The 17,058-nt window shown below is 34.9% G+C and overlaps 1 protein-coding gene across 7 annotated transcripts in view; it reads left to right on the top strand.

Moving 5' to 3' along the window:
- TAOK1 (TAO kinase 1) overlaps positions 1-17,058 on the top strand; it is a 146,710-nt gene that overhangs the window by 71,853 nt on the left and 57,799 nt on the right. For all 7 annotated transcript variants that reach the window (XR_016388780.1, XM_089899951.1, XM_022595590.3 and 4 more), the window contains 5 exons: positions 7,781-7,852; positions 10,701-10,802; positions 12,450-12,495; positions 13,042-13,138; positions 15,149-15,262. Coding sequence is in view for 6 of the 7 variants with exons in the window: in XM_022595590.3 (XP_022451298.1) it covers positions 7,781-7,852; positions 10,701-10,802; positions 12,450-12,495; positions 13,042-13,138; positions 15,149-15,262 (431 nt within the window). In the remaining variant the exon portion in view is untranslated. The remainder of the gene's footprint in view (positions 1-7,780; positions 7,853-10,700; positions 10,803-12,449; positions 12,496-13,041; positions 13,139-15,148; positions 15,263-17,058) is intronic.

Here is a 17,058-nt window from a genome sequence, read left to right as displayed (position 1 = left end):
GGGCCCCGCCCCTCCCTTTACATGTGTGTTTAACTATGTGGCTTCTATTGTGGCCCCAGGCTCTATCCTGCGCACACCCCTGGTTGCAGCCCAGAGCACCCTCCAGCTCCTTCCGGCTGTCTCCACACAGTCAACCCCAGCCCTTTCCCCAGGTCTGTCCACTGAAGCCCAAGTTGCAGCACTCAGCCCCTGCACGCACCAGCAGATGTGCATCTCGGGCTGGGAAGTGCAGCGAGGTGTCCAGGACCATCTGTGCTGGTTTCTCTCTGTTCTGCCTCCCACAGTCTGGTTGCTGCACTCTCCTCTGAGCCTGTGAAGCTCCGTATCTGTCCCAGCTGATCTCCCAACCAGTGAAAGGGGTTCCCAGACTGAGGGAACCTTCCTCTTTTATAGCTCCCTCCCAGGAGCACAGGTCCCATCCTGATTCCTTTTTTTTTTTTTTTCTTCATTCTACTCTGTTATGTGGTGCTCTTTCTTGCAGTTTTAGTTGTATTAGATATTCTGCCAGCGTTCAGTAGGTATTCTGTGAGAATTCTTCCACATGTAGATTTTTTTTGTTTTTTGTTTTTTTTTGGCGGTATGCGGGCCTCTCACCGCTGCGGCGGAGCACAGGCTCCGGACGCGCAGGCCCAGCGGCCATGGCTCACGGGCCCAGCCGCTCCGCGGCACGCGGGATCCTCCCGGACCGGGGCACGAACCCGTGCCCCCCGCATCGGCAGGCGGACCCCCAACCACTGCGCCACCAGGGAAGCCCTGTAGATGTATTTTTGATGTATTTGTGGGAGGAGGTGTGCTCCACGTCCTTCTCTTCTGCCATCTTTATCCCGAGAAGCGGTTTTCTTAATGTCCAAGAAAGAAGTTAGGAGTAAGGAAATGAGGAAGGCTGGAAACAACCCTGTTGTATGTTGGATTGGAATTGGAGGTATCAGTAGGAACTCCTCTCTCTCTCTCTCTCTCTCTCTCATGCGCACACACACACACACAGATATACACATAGTTATAAAGAATAAAAATTCCTTTTATTAAATGTAGAAGGACTAAGGGAAATAATTGTTGCAGCCAAGATCCACTAGTAGATGCTAAAATTAGTAGGTTAAAGTTTGAGATGAAACAGGATATATGCATAATCTCAAGTATAGCCCCAAAGATATTTATTAATTAAAATGGAAAAATCGGGCTTCCCTGGTGGCGTAGTGATTGGGGTTAGTAGTTAATAATTTTACCGGTGTTAATTTCTTAGTTTTGATAATTTTATTATGCAAGATATTAACATTAGGCAAAAGCTGTGTGAAAGGTATGTGGTAACTCTCTGTACTATATTTGCAACGTTTCCCAAAGTCTAAAATAATTTCAAAGATAAAAAGTTTTTTTTAACTCACTAGTAACCAGAAAGGGACTTTTTCCCAAAAAGTGGGGAGGATGTAAGTTTCTGTTGACTCTTTTTTTTTTTTTTTTTACTTCAGAAAGATAATATACACTTTAGAAATTAAAATTTCTAGGAAATAAAATTGGTAGTTAAAGGAATATATTTTAGTATTTTAAAGACTGTAACTTTAAGATTGAGCCAGCGATATACTATTCTAAAGTCATAAAACATCTCTAAGTATTCCCTTCTTAATCTATAGTGGAAAACTCCACTCATTGATTTCTTCTTTGTATAAAAATTGTTTTTTCCCCCTCAAACAGCAAGTATTGTACAGATGTTTAATATTTTGGCAGTATTATGGGTTTAGTCTTTTTTTATGGGCACCTTAGGAATGAAACTACAATTTATTAATTAATAAATTTAATAATTTATTAATAATAAAATGTTATTTCCCTTGAGAATATATGGTTCAAATTCTTAACAATCTGAGCTTTTGGTTTATACCCCAATTATAAATTGGAGACAAAAATAATAAAAACTCCATCTATAATTTCACTACCCACGGACAGCTACTATTAACATTTAGGTATATAAGTTGTAGAATTTTGTGTACACATGTGTATGTGTGTGTTTGATGTTGCTCACGTTTGTTTAATTTCTGGATTGGACACAAAATAGAGAAGAGGGACCCAGGATATAGATATTTTAGAAACAACCCTTTTTCTATATTACAGTTTTGTCTGAATTTATGCTTATACCTTTCCTCTCCAAATACACTAATATAGAGAAATATAGAAAAAAGGAAAAATATACATAGAATCTTAGAAATGGGCCCAATAAAAGAACCCCACTGAGAAAATCCCTGAAAAATAGCCATTCAATATGCTGGTAGGAATTTTTAAATTGATTTTATTTAATTTAATTCATATATAATAAATATACAGATATTAAATATATAGTTTGATGAAATTAGATAAATTATATACAACCAACAGTTCAACATATAAAATGGTGATAGTTGTAGGAATGGATATGAAGAGATAGAGGATGGAATGATTCTTGTTTGAATATACCTCTTTGGATAATAAATACTTTATATACTTAAAAATTAAAATTAATATGTATGGGGGGAAGGTTGTCACTGACATCAAAGGCAAACAGGAACAATGAACCCAACTGTATTTCAGACATAACCACATTGAAGGGAAAAATAGAACTAATAGGAGTAACTTTTGTACGTAGTATTTTAACTGTATACTCTCAGTCTGGTTGGGAGAGGGAAACTGTAGGCAAATCTTGAACCCTTCTTAATAGACTTGTTTCATATTTGTATGGGTGAGACAAATCTGAAACTATATGTTAAAGGATTAAGTGGGAATTCCTTGGTGGTCCAGTGGTTAGGACTGGGCGTTTTCACTGCCGTGGCCGGGGCTCAATCCCTGGTCGGGGAACTAAGGTCCTGCAAGCCACGTGGTGTGACCAAAAAAAAAAAAAAAGGAGGATTGAGTAATGAATAATGTTGATGTTGATGTTGTTTGGGGTCAGGATCCTAACTGTGAAAATATGGAAAGAAATATGGAAGTGGGGAAGGTAAGGAAGAACCCTGTGGGTTTGATTGGATAGGAATTAACAGTGTTAATATGAAATAATTATATCTCATATATGTGTGTGTGCATCTCCTAGCTCTGTCTGCTGCAAGATTCTATTTGTAATGACACCCAGTAGTAATGAGCACACTTAGCACTCAGATCTCAAATTTAATTCCTAACTCAAAGGAACAAGAACTTATTGGAGGAATGTCTCATTTTGTTGCAGGGGGCAGGGAACATAAATGATAAGCCTTAGAAGACCTTGTGCCAGAAAGTTAAAAAGTACTTTAAAAAAAGAAAAAAAAAATGGGGCCTGTCAAAAAGACATTGGAGCCAGCTTAGAGGGGCTCCCACTGGCCAAATCTGGAACAATTTGAACATCAGTATAAAGATAGTAATGGATTATAACCCATTTAATAAAATAGGACTTCATAATTTCCATGATAGATGATGGATGGATGGATGAAAAGGGGGGTGTTTTCCTTATAATAGAATGCCTGACTGATAAATGTGAAGGGAATGGTAGAGGTGGGGGGAGGAAATGAGCATTTTGTAATCGTCATAGTGAAGATTGTTTTGGGCTATTATCTTTAATGTTTGCTAAATCTAAGGGAAAATTTTGATGAGCAGGATGTTTACGTGGTTTTAAAGTATCTCTCCACAGATTGTTAGATACAAGGTAGGAAACAGTAACTTTAACTATACACATTGGAAAAACACAGACAGCACCTTTAGTGGGTGATGAAAATTGGTAACACCAATGAGGAGTGGACACATTGTATACCTCCAGATATGATACCCTGGGAAGGACACAATATCACTCTTATAGTATTCTTGCCGGAGGTGTATAATCAGAATCTAATCTTGAAGAAATTTCAGACAAGTACAAATTTAGTTACATTCTCTAAAATACCACTGTGTATTCTTCAAAAATGTCAGTATCATGAAAGATAAAGAGGGGCTATGGAATTGTTCTAGATTAGAGAAGACTAAGTAAGCACAATATGTGATCCTGAAGGGAGGGAAAAACATGTTTGTGAACATTAAATATTTTTACTTTTTGCTTTTTAAAAACATGAATAAGCAAAAGTCGTATCTCCTTTTAACTTGGTCATTTAATTTTAATCATCATTACTAGTACATTTGGATTTTAATAGTCAAGTTTTAGTTTAATTTAGTATTTTAAAATAATATTAGATTTGCAGATTTCACAGTTAGTAGTGTTTTCCCCTATAATCTTCATCTAGTTCCCCTAATGTTAATATGTTATGTAATCATGGTACATTTATCAAAACTAAGAAATCAACATTGATAGGATACTAGTAACTAAACTACGTACTATATTCTGTGTACTAAATTTTACCAGCTTTTCCGCTGTCTCTTCTCTGTTCTAGAATCTAATCCAGTATACTTCATTGCATTTAGTATACCCACTTTTTTTTTTTTTTTTTTTTAGTATACCCACTCTTAAATTAAGCTTTGTCTTAGGCTAATTAAAAGTGTAGCTGTGGGGCTTCCCTGGTGGCGCAGTGGTTGAGAGTCCGCCTGCCGATGCAGGGGACACGAGTTCGTGCCCCGGTGCGGGAAGATCCCACATGCCGCGGAGCGGCTGGGCCCGTGAGCCATGGCCGCTGGGCCTGCGCGTCCGGAGCCTGTGCTCCGCAACGGGAGAGGCCACAACAGTGAGAGGCCCGCGTACCGCAAAAAAAAAAAAAAAAAAAGTGTAGCTGTTTAATGCAAAACAGTGGAATTAGGTCCTTACCTCATACTATAGAAACTATAGAAAAATTAACTAAAAATGGATCAAAACCTCAATGTCACAGTTAAAACTATAAAACTCTTAGAAGAAAACATAGGGGTAAATCTGCATGTCTTTAGTTTTGGCAGAGCATACTCAGATGTGACACCAAAAGCATGAGCAATAAAAGAAAAAAATAAATAGACCTTAATCAAAAATAAAAATTTCTGTGCTTCAAAGTACTGAAAAGACAACCTACAGAATAGGAGAAAAAATTTTGTAAATCATATATCTAATAAGGGACTTGTGCCTAGAATATGTAAAGAACTCTTATAACTCAATCAAAAGACAACCCAATTTAAAAATGGGCAAAGCATCTGAATTGACATTTCTCAAAGAAAGATGTACAAATGGCTAAGGAGCACATGAAAAGATAATATCATTAGTCATGAATCTTGAAAAAAGCCAGTCACAAAAGACCACATATTACATAGTTCCATTTATATGAAATGTCCAGAATGGTCATATCTCTAGAGACATGGAAAAGTAGATTAGTTGGTGCTTAGGGCCGAATGGGTTTTTTTTTTTTAATGAAGAAAAGAATTTTATTGTAAAATACACATAAAATTTACCGTTTGACCATTTCTAAATGAACAATTTGGAGTTTCTTTTTGAGGTGATGAAAGTTCTAAAATTGTAATGATGGTTGCATATATCTGTGAATGTTCTAAATGCCACTGAATTGTACACATTAAAATGGGTGAATTGTATGGCATGTAAATTATATCTCAGCTCTTATAAAAGAGCGCAATATAGCTCTTTAGACATGATTAAAATAAAGAGGTTCGTAGATAGATAAGCAGAGAACATTTTGGAAAAATAAATTTATATTCAAGCAGGATGTCTGTGGATAGATCCGCTTCACCCATTACAATAAGTGGTGCCAGTTTCCTAACCAGTACACCGGTAATTGAAATTGGAATGTGATTAAGTTTCCCAGGGCGCACTTAACTGAGTGTCTTTTTTTTTTTTTTTTCCCCAAGCCACTCTGTTGAGATAAAATTTACATACGTGCTGTCTTTTTTAACAAGTTTTAAAGTATAAATTACATACCATAAGTTCACCAATTTAATGCCTACATTTCAACGATTGTCAGTAAATATCTGTTTTGCAGCCATCACCATAATCTAATTTAGAACGTTTTATCTTTGGGAACTCATTAAAAATCTGAATTGAAGATGAGTTCTTCCAACAGATGATTTGAGGTGGTTTTGATACTTTTAGTGAACCCATTTAAAATATTTTGCAGCTAGTCTCATGTGCCTTCTTAATATATAATCATTTTTTTAACACATGGAAGTTTGGCTTTTCTAGTTAACTGTTGTGTTTCTGTTACATTTTTATTACCTTTTTTCAGAATTACCTCAACAATGTTAAGTAATAATTGTGATAGCATTTTAGCATTCTTAAGCCTGATTAGCAGTAGTTTACAATAGAGGTGATTTATCATGTTAAAGAATTACCTTTCTAATTTGTTTCCTAAGAGTTTGGCCTTCTTTGCAATTGAATACATTTAGAGTTGGGCACTTCTGCATTTTCGGGATTTATTGAGCATTTATAAATATATGTGTGTGTGTGTGTGTGTGTTATTTGTTTGTTTGTTCCCCCTTTAACTTTTACAAATTGTGGTAAATTATGAAAAATTTTTTCTAGTATTAGAATCTTTTGCATTTCTGTAAGTTTATCCAAATGAAAAACTGTATATATTAGTGTATTTTATCCAAATGAAAAATTATTTTAATGCTGTATAATATTTTAAAAATTTTATTTAGAGTTTTCTTGTCTATATTTACAAGTGAAATTGATACCTAACTTTCTATTTTGTGCTGTTTGTGAGGTTTTAGTTATTGGGTTATACTGCCTTCTTAAAATTAATGGGCTAGCTTTCCTTTTTTTCCCCCCTTACATCCTGAAAAGTTCACCTGGTAAAACTATTTTCCACTGAAGAGTAGTTTTTTTGTTGTTGTTGTTTTGTTTTGTTTTTTTGGTACGCGGGCCTCTCACTGTTGTGGCCTCTCCCGTTGCGGGGCACAGGCTCTGGATGCGCAGGCTCAGCGGCCATGGCTCACGGGCCTAGCTGCCTCGCGGCATGTGGGATCTTTCCGGACCGGGGCACGAACCTGTGTCCCCTGCATCGGCAGGCGGACTCTCAACCACTGCGCCACCAGGGAAGCCCACCACTGAAGAGTATTTTATATTTGTTTGTTTGTTTATTTAATATTTGTTTATTGGTCTGAGTTGGGTCTTCGTGTGGCAAGTGAGATCTTTGTTGCTGTGTGTGGGATCTTCGTTGCAGCATGTGGGATCTTTAGTTGTGGCATGCAAGATCTTTAGTGGCGGCATGCGAACTCTTAGTTGCAGCACATGGGATCTAGTTCCCTAACGAAGGATCGAACCCAGGCCCCCCGCACTGGGAGCTCGGAGCCGCTGGACCACTGGGGAAGTCCCTATGTTTTGTTTTGCTTTTTTGCTGCTTGCGGAATCTTAGTTCCCTGACCAGGGATCGAACCCGTGCCCCCGGCAGTGAAAGCCGGGGTCCTGACCACTGGACTGCCAGGGAAATCCCCACTCAAGAGTATTTTAAAGACAATTCATTGGTGTTCTTTTCAGTCTGCCACCATTGTTTGTTTTTCTTACATTTTCTTCTTTAGATCAGTTTTAGTAATTTATTCCTTCCAGAAAATTGTCCGTTTCATTGAGATTTCAAAATTGATTAGCATAGGCTTGTATATATACTAGTCTTGTTTTGTCTCTCTGTTATAGTACTATTCAAATTTCTGTTTTTTCTCTTAACTAGATCTCTCAAAGATAAACCCTGCTTTATATTTCTTTCCAAAGTACCAGTTCCTGGATGATTTGATATGTTTCACTATATGGTTATTGGGTTTTTTTGTTTTTAATGTTCTTTAAAGGCAGTTTCAATGTTCCTTTTGACATGGTAGCTCATAAATGCTTTTATTCTCAAAGAAATTATTGCCCAGATTTAATCTGTTAATTTTTACAATAGTTCTTTCTTTGTTTTTTTAGGCACGAGATGTGCGCACCAATGAAGTGGTGGCTATCAAGAAAATGTCTTATAGTGGAAAGCAGTCCACTGAGGTAGGTGAAATATTTATATTCTTCTTGACATGTTAGAAAAAGACATACCGTTTTGGTTTTTTTTGTTTTTTGTTTTGTTTTGTTTTTTTGCGGTACATGGGCCTCTCACTGCTGCGGCCTCTCCCGCTGCGGAGCACAGGCTCCGGACGCGCAGGCCCAGTGGCCATGGCCCACAGACCCAGCCGCTCCGCGGCATGTGGGATCCTCCCGGACTGGGGCACAAACCCATGTCCCCTGCACTGGCAGGCGGACTCCCAACCACTGCGCCACCAGGGAAGCCCGACATACTGTTTTTAATTGAGGGTAGCTGGGAATTCTTTCAAAAAAGTGTAGCCATACCTAAAAGTATATGAATATTAAGAATATATCTCAGTGTATTTTCTTTCACAAACTGAGTGTACCTTTTTAACTTGTACCTAGAGCCATAAACAGCATATTACTGGCATTCCAAAAGCCTACCTGTCCCCCTGCTTTTAATTTTTTAACTGTGGTATAATATATTACTTTATCTTTATCATAGAAGGCTTATCAGTTTCTAAAAGAGTAAACTAGAATAAGATGCATTTAACAGTAAATTATATTGGATGTAATTTTTTTAATGATTCAGACATGAAGCGCTGATTTAAGCAAACTTTAATGAGCAGACAATATATATCTAGTCTGAAAAATAAAAAAAATACAATTATTGATACTACACTGAGTATACTTTAGTTCACTAATATTGTGAGTAGTGCTTTTTAGTATATTTTGTTTAATTGCATAAATTTATTTTATGAAATATAGTCTACTTTTAAAACCTAGGATCTGTCAGTCTTTAATTTTTCAATGTAATTATTTTTAATTGTGGTAAAATACACATAACAAATTTACCATCATAACCATTTTCTAGTATGTACTTCAGTGGCTTTAAGGACATTCACATTGTTTTGCATCCATCACCACCATTCATCTCCAGAACTCTTTTCATCTTGAAACACTGCAGTTCTTTACCCATTAAACAATAACTCCCCACTCCCTCCTCCCCTCACCCCCTGGATATCACTCTTCTATTTTCTGTCTCTATGAAGTTGACTACTTTAAGTATCTGATGTAAGTGAAATCATGCAGTATTTGTCCTTTTGTGACTGGCTTATTTCACTTTACATAATGTCCTCAGAGTTCATCCATGTTGTGGTATGTGTCAAAATTTCTATCCTTTTTAAGGCTAATATTCGTGTGTGTGTGTGTGTGTGTGTGTGTGTGTGTGTGTGTAAAACACTACATTTTATTTATCCATCCATTCATCTGTCAATGGATGCTTAGGTTCCTACTGCCTCTTGGTTATTGTGAATAATGCTGCTGTAAATATGGGTTACACAAATATTTTTTTGAGTCCTTAGTCTCTCAGTACTTTAGGTATATGCCCAGAGTTGGAATTGCTGGATCAGTCTTTAGTTTTTAAAGAGTTTGGTTTTCTACTTTTTTGGAATCTCTTTATTTTATGATAAATCTTGTTTTTGTAATGATCATACTATGAATATGATAACACTATTATGATTGTATCACTGTTCCATCATTTTGATACCTAAAAAACTCAGTTTCTTACAGGATTACTCTCATTTATATTCTATTCTGTAGCACAACTTCTGAACTAAGCTTTCATAGGCAAACTTGTACTGTGTTGGAGTCTGTTTGATTAGTCACACCTAGAACAAAAAGTTTCATTTAGGGCATCATCTTTTCACATCTGATATTAACGTCTTTCATGAAATTTTTTTCAATTGAAAATTGCAGGGTTTTGTTTTGTTTTGAAAGTTTCAAATATCATTCAGACTTGAAATTTAAAGGCCATGAAACATTTTCTCAGTTTAGCATCTTATATCTTACACATTTTATATAAAACACTGTGAACATATTTTGCTGTATTTTGTTGAGGGCTTGTGAAATAACATCGGTGATATATGATCTTACATTCTAGTACAAAACATTTTTTAAAGTTTCCTATTATGCCAGTTTCCCTACTTTTAGAAATCTGGCCCAAGTCAGTGGTAAAGGTTGAAAAAACGAAAACAAAAACAAAAAATAGATTCCTCATTCTCACCCCACAGCTGCTAAGCCTCTAGAGTCTCTGGGTGTAGACCCAGTAAACAGTATTTTTAGAGTTCTCTGGTTGCTTCTTAAGAGTAACTATGTTTAGGACATGGCCTAAGTGTCTAAGGTTGTCATGGAGTAGCTTATGGCTGAAGGTTTATCTGTATTTCCTGGTAGGTGTCATTGAGGAATGCTCTTAGTAAAATATGTAGGGAAATGTTTTCATACTGTTTTTTTTTTTTTCTGTGAACTTTCCCATGTAATAACTAATTGTTCTCTAGCATTTTATTTTAGGAAGTGTGCACTTACGGGTTTAAATCTTCATTTGAATTTAAAAAGCAAACAAAACCTTAACATTTGGTAGAACACATAACCCAAAAACACAATAGATGAACTTTATGGTATGTAAATTATACATCAAAAAGCTGCAAATAAGAAGGGAAGATGAACTTTTGAAGAAAAATCACTAAATATGGTATATAGTTTTCATCAGCATGGTGTGTGGTTATAAAATTTTAATAAGACTCATTGATGATAAGTTTTACCAAACTAAAATTTTTCCTACCTTGAATGAAATAATTTTATAAATTATGTAATTGAGTTATAAACTATATGAACATAACTTTTTAATTTATTATTTTGATATTTACATATTACAAATGAAGTTTAATGTTCTCAATAACCCTTCTTAATCTGATAACTTTTTTCTTATATAACTTTCTCAGGAAAAGCAGCTGTTCATAATTTTTTCCTTTATTCGTTTTTTTCCTCCCCATAGAAATGGCAGGATATTATTAAGGAAGTCAAGTTTCTACAAAGAATAAAACATCCCAACAGTATAGAATACAAAGGCTGCTATTTACGTGAGCACACAGCATGGGTAGGTATATGCTTCCCGCTTGCTGTAATTTTAGTTGGTTTCTGTTTAGAGTTAATTATTTCAAGAATGTCTCAAAATGGTTGTGTAAGGCCATGCAGAAACACCTTGAAATGTTAGTTCATTCTGAGAGGGAGCGCAGCTTTTCCTAGAACTCCTAGGCAGGAGAGGGAATGTATGTTTTGTGAGTTTACTGCAGAGATTTAGCTGACCTTTATGTACATTTCTTGTACTCATTTTTTAAGGTAAATGGTGACTAGGGTTTGTTTTACTTCAAACACTCTTCTTGATCTCCTTGGTGAATTTATTTTATCTCAAGTAGAATCTTCTTAATAATATATTACATGGTACATGGTAAAATGTTCTCTGACATTTTTTAGTAGTATCATTCTTCAAATGGTTTATCAAACATTGTGAAAGCAATCCTGTTACTTGAGGATGAAATGTAGCCTATCTTTGACATAAACATATTGTAATCTATTTAACCACAAAGATCTTGGTGAAGTCCTGCTGAGTCCTGGTGAAATTTGAACTGATTATGATTCCTTGGCTGAATAATACTAATGCTAGAGAATTGAGACACTTTGTTACAAGAAGTGGTGATTAATTTTGCCCCATTGTTACCGCTGAGGTGACACGGTAGTAATACTGTAGCATTGTGGGCATAACTGTATCTTTTAAGAGAGAGGCTAAATTTTCTTTAAATGGGAATGATCCCTTATTTTGAATAATTAAGAAGTCACAGCTAATTATCATTTTAGTATCCTGAACCTAGATTTGTAATGTTTGGTGCATTTTTATCCAGTTTAATTTTGGTGGTGATGGCAGTATTCCTAAATACAAGGCTGTGGTTAAAGAAAAAGCAGTGACATTGGGGAGATTACCTCTCTGTCTCTCATGTTTCTCCATTTGTAAAATAAGGATAGTAATAGGGCCTACCTTATAAGGTGGTTGTGAGGATTTAATTAGTTTTTTTTTTTAATATTTATTTGGTTGCACTGGGTCTTAGTTTCGGCAGGTGGGCTCCTTAGTTGTGGCTCACGGGCTCCTCAGTTGTGGCTGGCAGCCTCCTTAGTTGTGGCATGCGAACTCTTAGCTGCTGCATGCATGTGGGATCTAGTTCCCTGACCAGAGATCGAACCCGGGCCCCCTGCATTGGGAGCGTGGAGTCCCAACCACTGCGCCACCAGGGAAGTCCCTTAATTAGCTTTAATATATATAAAATATCTGGCACATAGAAGGTGCTCTGTGTTTGCTTTAACTGTAACCTAAGCTTTGTATATATAGTTCCAAAGGAAAGTTTTTTGCTTCCTAGCGATTACTAAAGTATTGCTTCAGTACTATAGATTAATAGTAACAGAATATGTATATTCCTTTATAGTTTTAGTAGCAGTTATATATGAAATACACATCTTATACAAATGATTATATGTTGGTATTGTAAAAGATTAATGTATCATTAGCTTAACTTTACATATGCACTTAATATATTACTAGATACGTAAATACTCATTTTTTAAGGTAAATGGTGACTAGGGTTTGTTTTACTTCAAACTGTCTTCTTGATCTCCTTGGTGAATTTATTTTATCTCAAGTAGAATCTTTTTAATAATCTATTTTAATACTTATATAATTTTTCTTCCCATGTAGCTTGTAATGGAATATTGTTTAGGATCTGCTTCAGATTTACTAGAAGGTAGGTTCCCTTTAATCATTAAGAAAAAATAGTATTAGCAAAATAAAATGAGAATTCAATAAGAGGTTTCTTAAGTAATGTACAAATTTTCCAGAAAGAATAAAAATCTTAACCTTTCTATATTCTCTGCATAGTATGCACTGTCCTCATTAAATGTAATGTAATAGCATAAAAAAAGGGATTTTTCTCTCATTTTGACTTAAGTTTTTTTGGAATCTTTGTCATCCAGCTCCATCTGTTCCTTCTGTTCAGAATGAAGATATTAGAATAAAGGGAGAACTTTTATTACTTTTGTTTTTGTAATCACCAAATAATTGCTTAATGTTGTTAGCTTAGAGGAAAATTGGCTGTGGACTATATAATTTAACAGCTAGGCACAACTGTATACTAGTTGAAAAGTTCAATAGCATTATTTTATTATCTTTGGAAGGAAATCCCATCTTGCTAAATGTTAGTTTTTAAAAATTGCCCTATATATTAGGTATGTATTTTTAAACAAAAATGTTCTTTATAATAAATATTTTCAAATAACTTTCTTATTTTAAGTTCACAAAAAGCCATTACAAGAAGTGGAAATAGCAGCAATTACACATGGTGCTCTCCAGGGATTAGCCTACTTACATTCTCATACCATGATCCATAGGTAAGCACTTTGAAAATTATTATATATTAACAAGCAAATGGCTTGTTACATTATTCACTTATTAACCCTGAAAGTTTTGTTGGTTATAGCCAAATAAAACCATTTCTTATAAACTGAGGTTTTTTAGATTGTCCATGTTTAAAAGTACATACTGGTACACTTGATCTCTTTGTTTAGGATAATTTTTATCTTTGTCTACACATGTTGCTGGATTTTCCGAAGTTCAGGCATACCTCATTCTGTTATGCTTTGCTTTATTGCACTTCACAGATACCTCATTTTTTACAAATTTAAGGTTTGTGGCAACCTGTGTCAAGCAGGACTCTAGGTGCCATTTTTCCAACAGCATTTGCTCACTTTGTGTTTCTGTCACATTTTAGTAATTCTCACAGTATTTCAAACTTTTTCATCATTTTATTTGTTATGGTGATCTGTGATCATTGATCTTTGATGTTACCATTATGATTGTTTTGCCATTTATTAGCAGTAAAATATTTTAAAATTAAGGTATATACATTGTTTTTTTAGAGATAATACTGCACACTTAGTAGCCTACAGTATAGTGTAAACATAAGTTTTATATGCACTGAGAAACCAGCAGATTCATATGACTTGCTTTATTGTGTATTCTGTTTGTTAGGGTAGTCTGGAATCAAACCTGTAGTATCTCTTAGGTATGCCTGTATGTGCACTTTATAGATTTGTGCACATTTAATTGAAATTAATTGTAGAATCATTTAATTTGGGGAATGGAAAAGACATTAGGGATTATATAGTCTTACTTTTTTCATTTTACCAGTGAAGCAACTGATGCCCCAATTTGTGACTAATTTCCCAAAGTTTACAAAGCCAGGTGGATTTAGACTAGAACTAAACCTAGATCTTGTCTTCCTGGTAACTGATAATGCCAGATTTATTCCATGATAGGGATAAATAAAAGATACTTAATACTTTTTATGCTTTGAGTATTGATCCTTGATGATCCTTGATAATGAATAGTAAAATTAAGCCATTCCATAATGCATTTTTAGCATTGGTATTGGTTTTACCTGTTTTAGAAGGAAATTAACATTTTTGGATTATATATGTGAATCAAGCAATACATGTTAAACTATATAGTAGAGTCAATTGTGAGTTAATGTGATTTTTTTTTTTTTTAAGATTAGGATTGTAAGGTCCAAGAGAAATTTACATACTAGTAAGTAAGTGAATAGAAGATTTAGAATTATAACCTAAGGTCTTCGCACCGTACAGCTTATGGGATCTTAGTTTCCTTACCAGGGATTGAACCCAGGCCCAAGGCAGTAAAAGCGCTGCCAGGGAATTCCCTAAAGTATCTCTTCATTTTTAAAAAACAAATGGAAGGAAAATAGATTAATTTAGTATTATGTCCATTACAATAGTAAGAATTGACAAGTGCTCGGAAGCTTAGTTTTTCTGTTTTTGAAAGGTTAAGTGTATGTTATGGTGCCTGTTGGACATACAGTCCCATTTTATAAATATCCATAATTTTCTGGGATCATGGATATTACATTATCCATATGTTTGTTTTCATATCCTAAGGGTGGAAATGATATGAATAATCCTTTTTTAAAAATTGGGGGCATGAAATTCTTTTTTTTTTTTTTTTTTTTACATTAAGTAGGTTACTCAGAAATCTTAAAATTATGAAGGAGTGGTCTGCTATTTAAATTTAATTTTTAAAACCATTATTTGTACCAATAAACAGGACCTCAGATGAAGACTATACACTTTAATTACCTGATTTTCTGTCTTGTTTTTACTGCTATTTTGCCTTCTCTTTTACAAAATTGTTACTATATATGAATTCTGTATTTTTTGTATTCTAATTTGGATCTTAATTCTCATCCCAATTGAGAGATTATCCTAGGACTTAATTATTTTGATTTCTCCTTCTCTGTTTTACAAATTCTTATTTGATTTTTATCATTTTTTTTACACAATCCAGTGAAGGAAAGAGAAATAATTTTCTGTGTTCCTTAAACCCAGAGATATCAAAGCAGGAAATATCCTTCTGACAGAGCCAGGCCAGGTGAAACTTGCTGACTTTGGATCTGCTTCCATGGCATCTCCTGCCAATTCTTTTGTGGGAACGCCATATTGGTAAGAATAATCTTATCTGGATTTGATCTTCATAATTGATATTGTGTGTGGTTGTGCGTCTTTAAGATGTCTTTTTCCTGAAAATATTATGTTATTTTGGACATTTTAACTTTAAGCATTACAGTTAGTTTCAAATATAGATTTGGAGTGCTCCCCTTACATCCCCCATTTTTAAAATTTGTCCCCCCTACAGTTTCCTTCCTATGATTATCTGCATCATGTATTGGGTGTGGGAGTGGAAACATTCAATAAAAATTCAAGTGGGGAAAAGATAGAAATGCTAAGTGGAAATGTGTGTGTTTTCTTTAGATTTATATTTACTATATATCATTGATCTTCAGACTAGGAGTACCTAAAGACTGGTAGTGGACTTGGAGTTCTCTGGGGTTTTTTGTTTTTATTTTTTATTATGGAGAATTTCAAATATAACACTAGACAAAAGTATAATGAACCCTACGAATCATTCATTCAGCCCAGCAACTTTATCCCCATGGCTAGTCCTGCCCTATGCACTCACCTCTCCCTTTGTTCCTCTCCCCTCAGTTATTTTGAAACATTCTAGACATCATCTAATTTTATCCATGAATAATTCATTATTAATGTCAGCAAGTTTGAAGGGAATAATTTTCCAGATCTTCAACTTTCAAATGTATCCTCTTTTTCTATGTATGCTGAGAGCTGTGTCTTAGGCCCACTACGTCATCTTTCTCACCTGCCTTTCAAATCTCCCTTCTCCTGCCTCATAAAAGAAAGGCTTCTAACCCACCCTGAATATTACAGTGATGCATTGCTCTGTGGTGTAAAAGCCTCAAAGTAACACCAGAGGAACAATTTGAGAAGATGTAGCATCTGTCAGATATATTGAAGAGTCAGGACAAAACTCTTGGCAAGTCATTGTACCTTTCCAGTCATCTGCCTTCCATTCCTTTTACCCTTTGCTTTTTCTTTCTCCCCAATTATCTTCCTTCTCTCCTTTTTTTCTAGTGCAGAATTCATAACTGACATGGTTGTCGTGGGGACACATAAACATGTTATTTGCATTGAATTCAGACTTTTTTCTGGCAGAAGGTGATTCTGATTTGACTGATTGATATGACCATGAAGACTGATTTTGCTAACTAGATTATAGGGCAGTGTTTTTAATAAATTGAATGAACTAATTCTGCAACTCCAAGTTTTTAATATCTTTAAAGCACGTACACAATATACATACATACACTGTGCATTATATCCTTTACAACTATTAAATTTATAAAATTTACATATCAACTCAAAAGTGTGCAAGGGATACACAGTTTTTATAAATTCATTGAAGGTAAATAAATGAATAAAAAATTTGAAGACCACTGCTCTAGATGACCAAAAATTTCTATGTAAAACCCTAGTTTAGATAGAGTCCCCCCCATAAAAAAGGGTTCTGTGAGTGTATAATATTTCTCAGTGCTTCCCCTCTTTAGATATTAATGATGAATATTAGATATTAAAAAGGCCCTCAAAAGTTCTGCAATAAAAAAACAAATTACTTGTTTAACTTTTCTTGATAATTTCTCAAACTTCCTTCAGCATCTTAAAGAACACATTGACAATTGAAAGTTTACAATAAAGTAAACATATTGGTTAATTTGTATATAGTGTACTTGGAACACAGGAACTAGGTTCATATTTATATGTCTTTACACAAATGCACATGTGCACGCACACACAAACACACACACAGGGATACCTGGTAATAATCTTATTGAAGCCGTCAGCAACTGTTCTAAGTACCTATCTGTGCTTAATACCAAATACATATG

The sequence above is a fragment of the Delphinapterus leucas genome, chromosome 19 (genome assembly GCF_059928025.1).
Source record: "Delphinapterus leucas isolate spDelLeu-1000000601 "Yukka" chromosome 19, BTC_Dleu_Yukka2, whole genome shotgun sequence".
Classification (NCBI taxonomy): Eukaryota; Metazoa; Chordata; class Mammalia; order Artiodactyla; family Monodontidae; genus Delphinapterus; species Delphinapterus leucas.
This window is presented reverse-complemented; position numbering and strand designations above follow the sequence as displayed.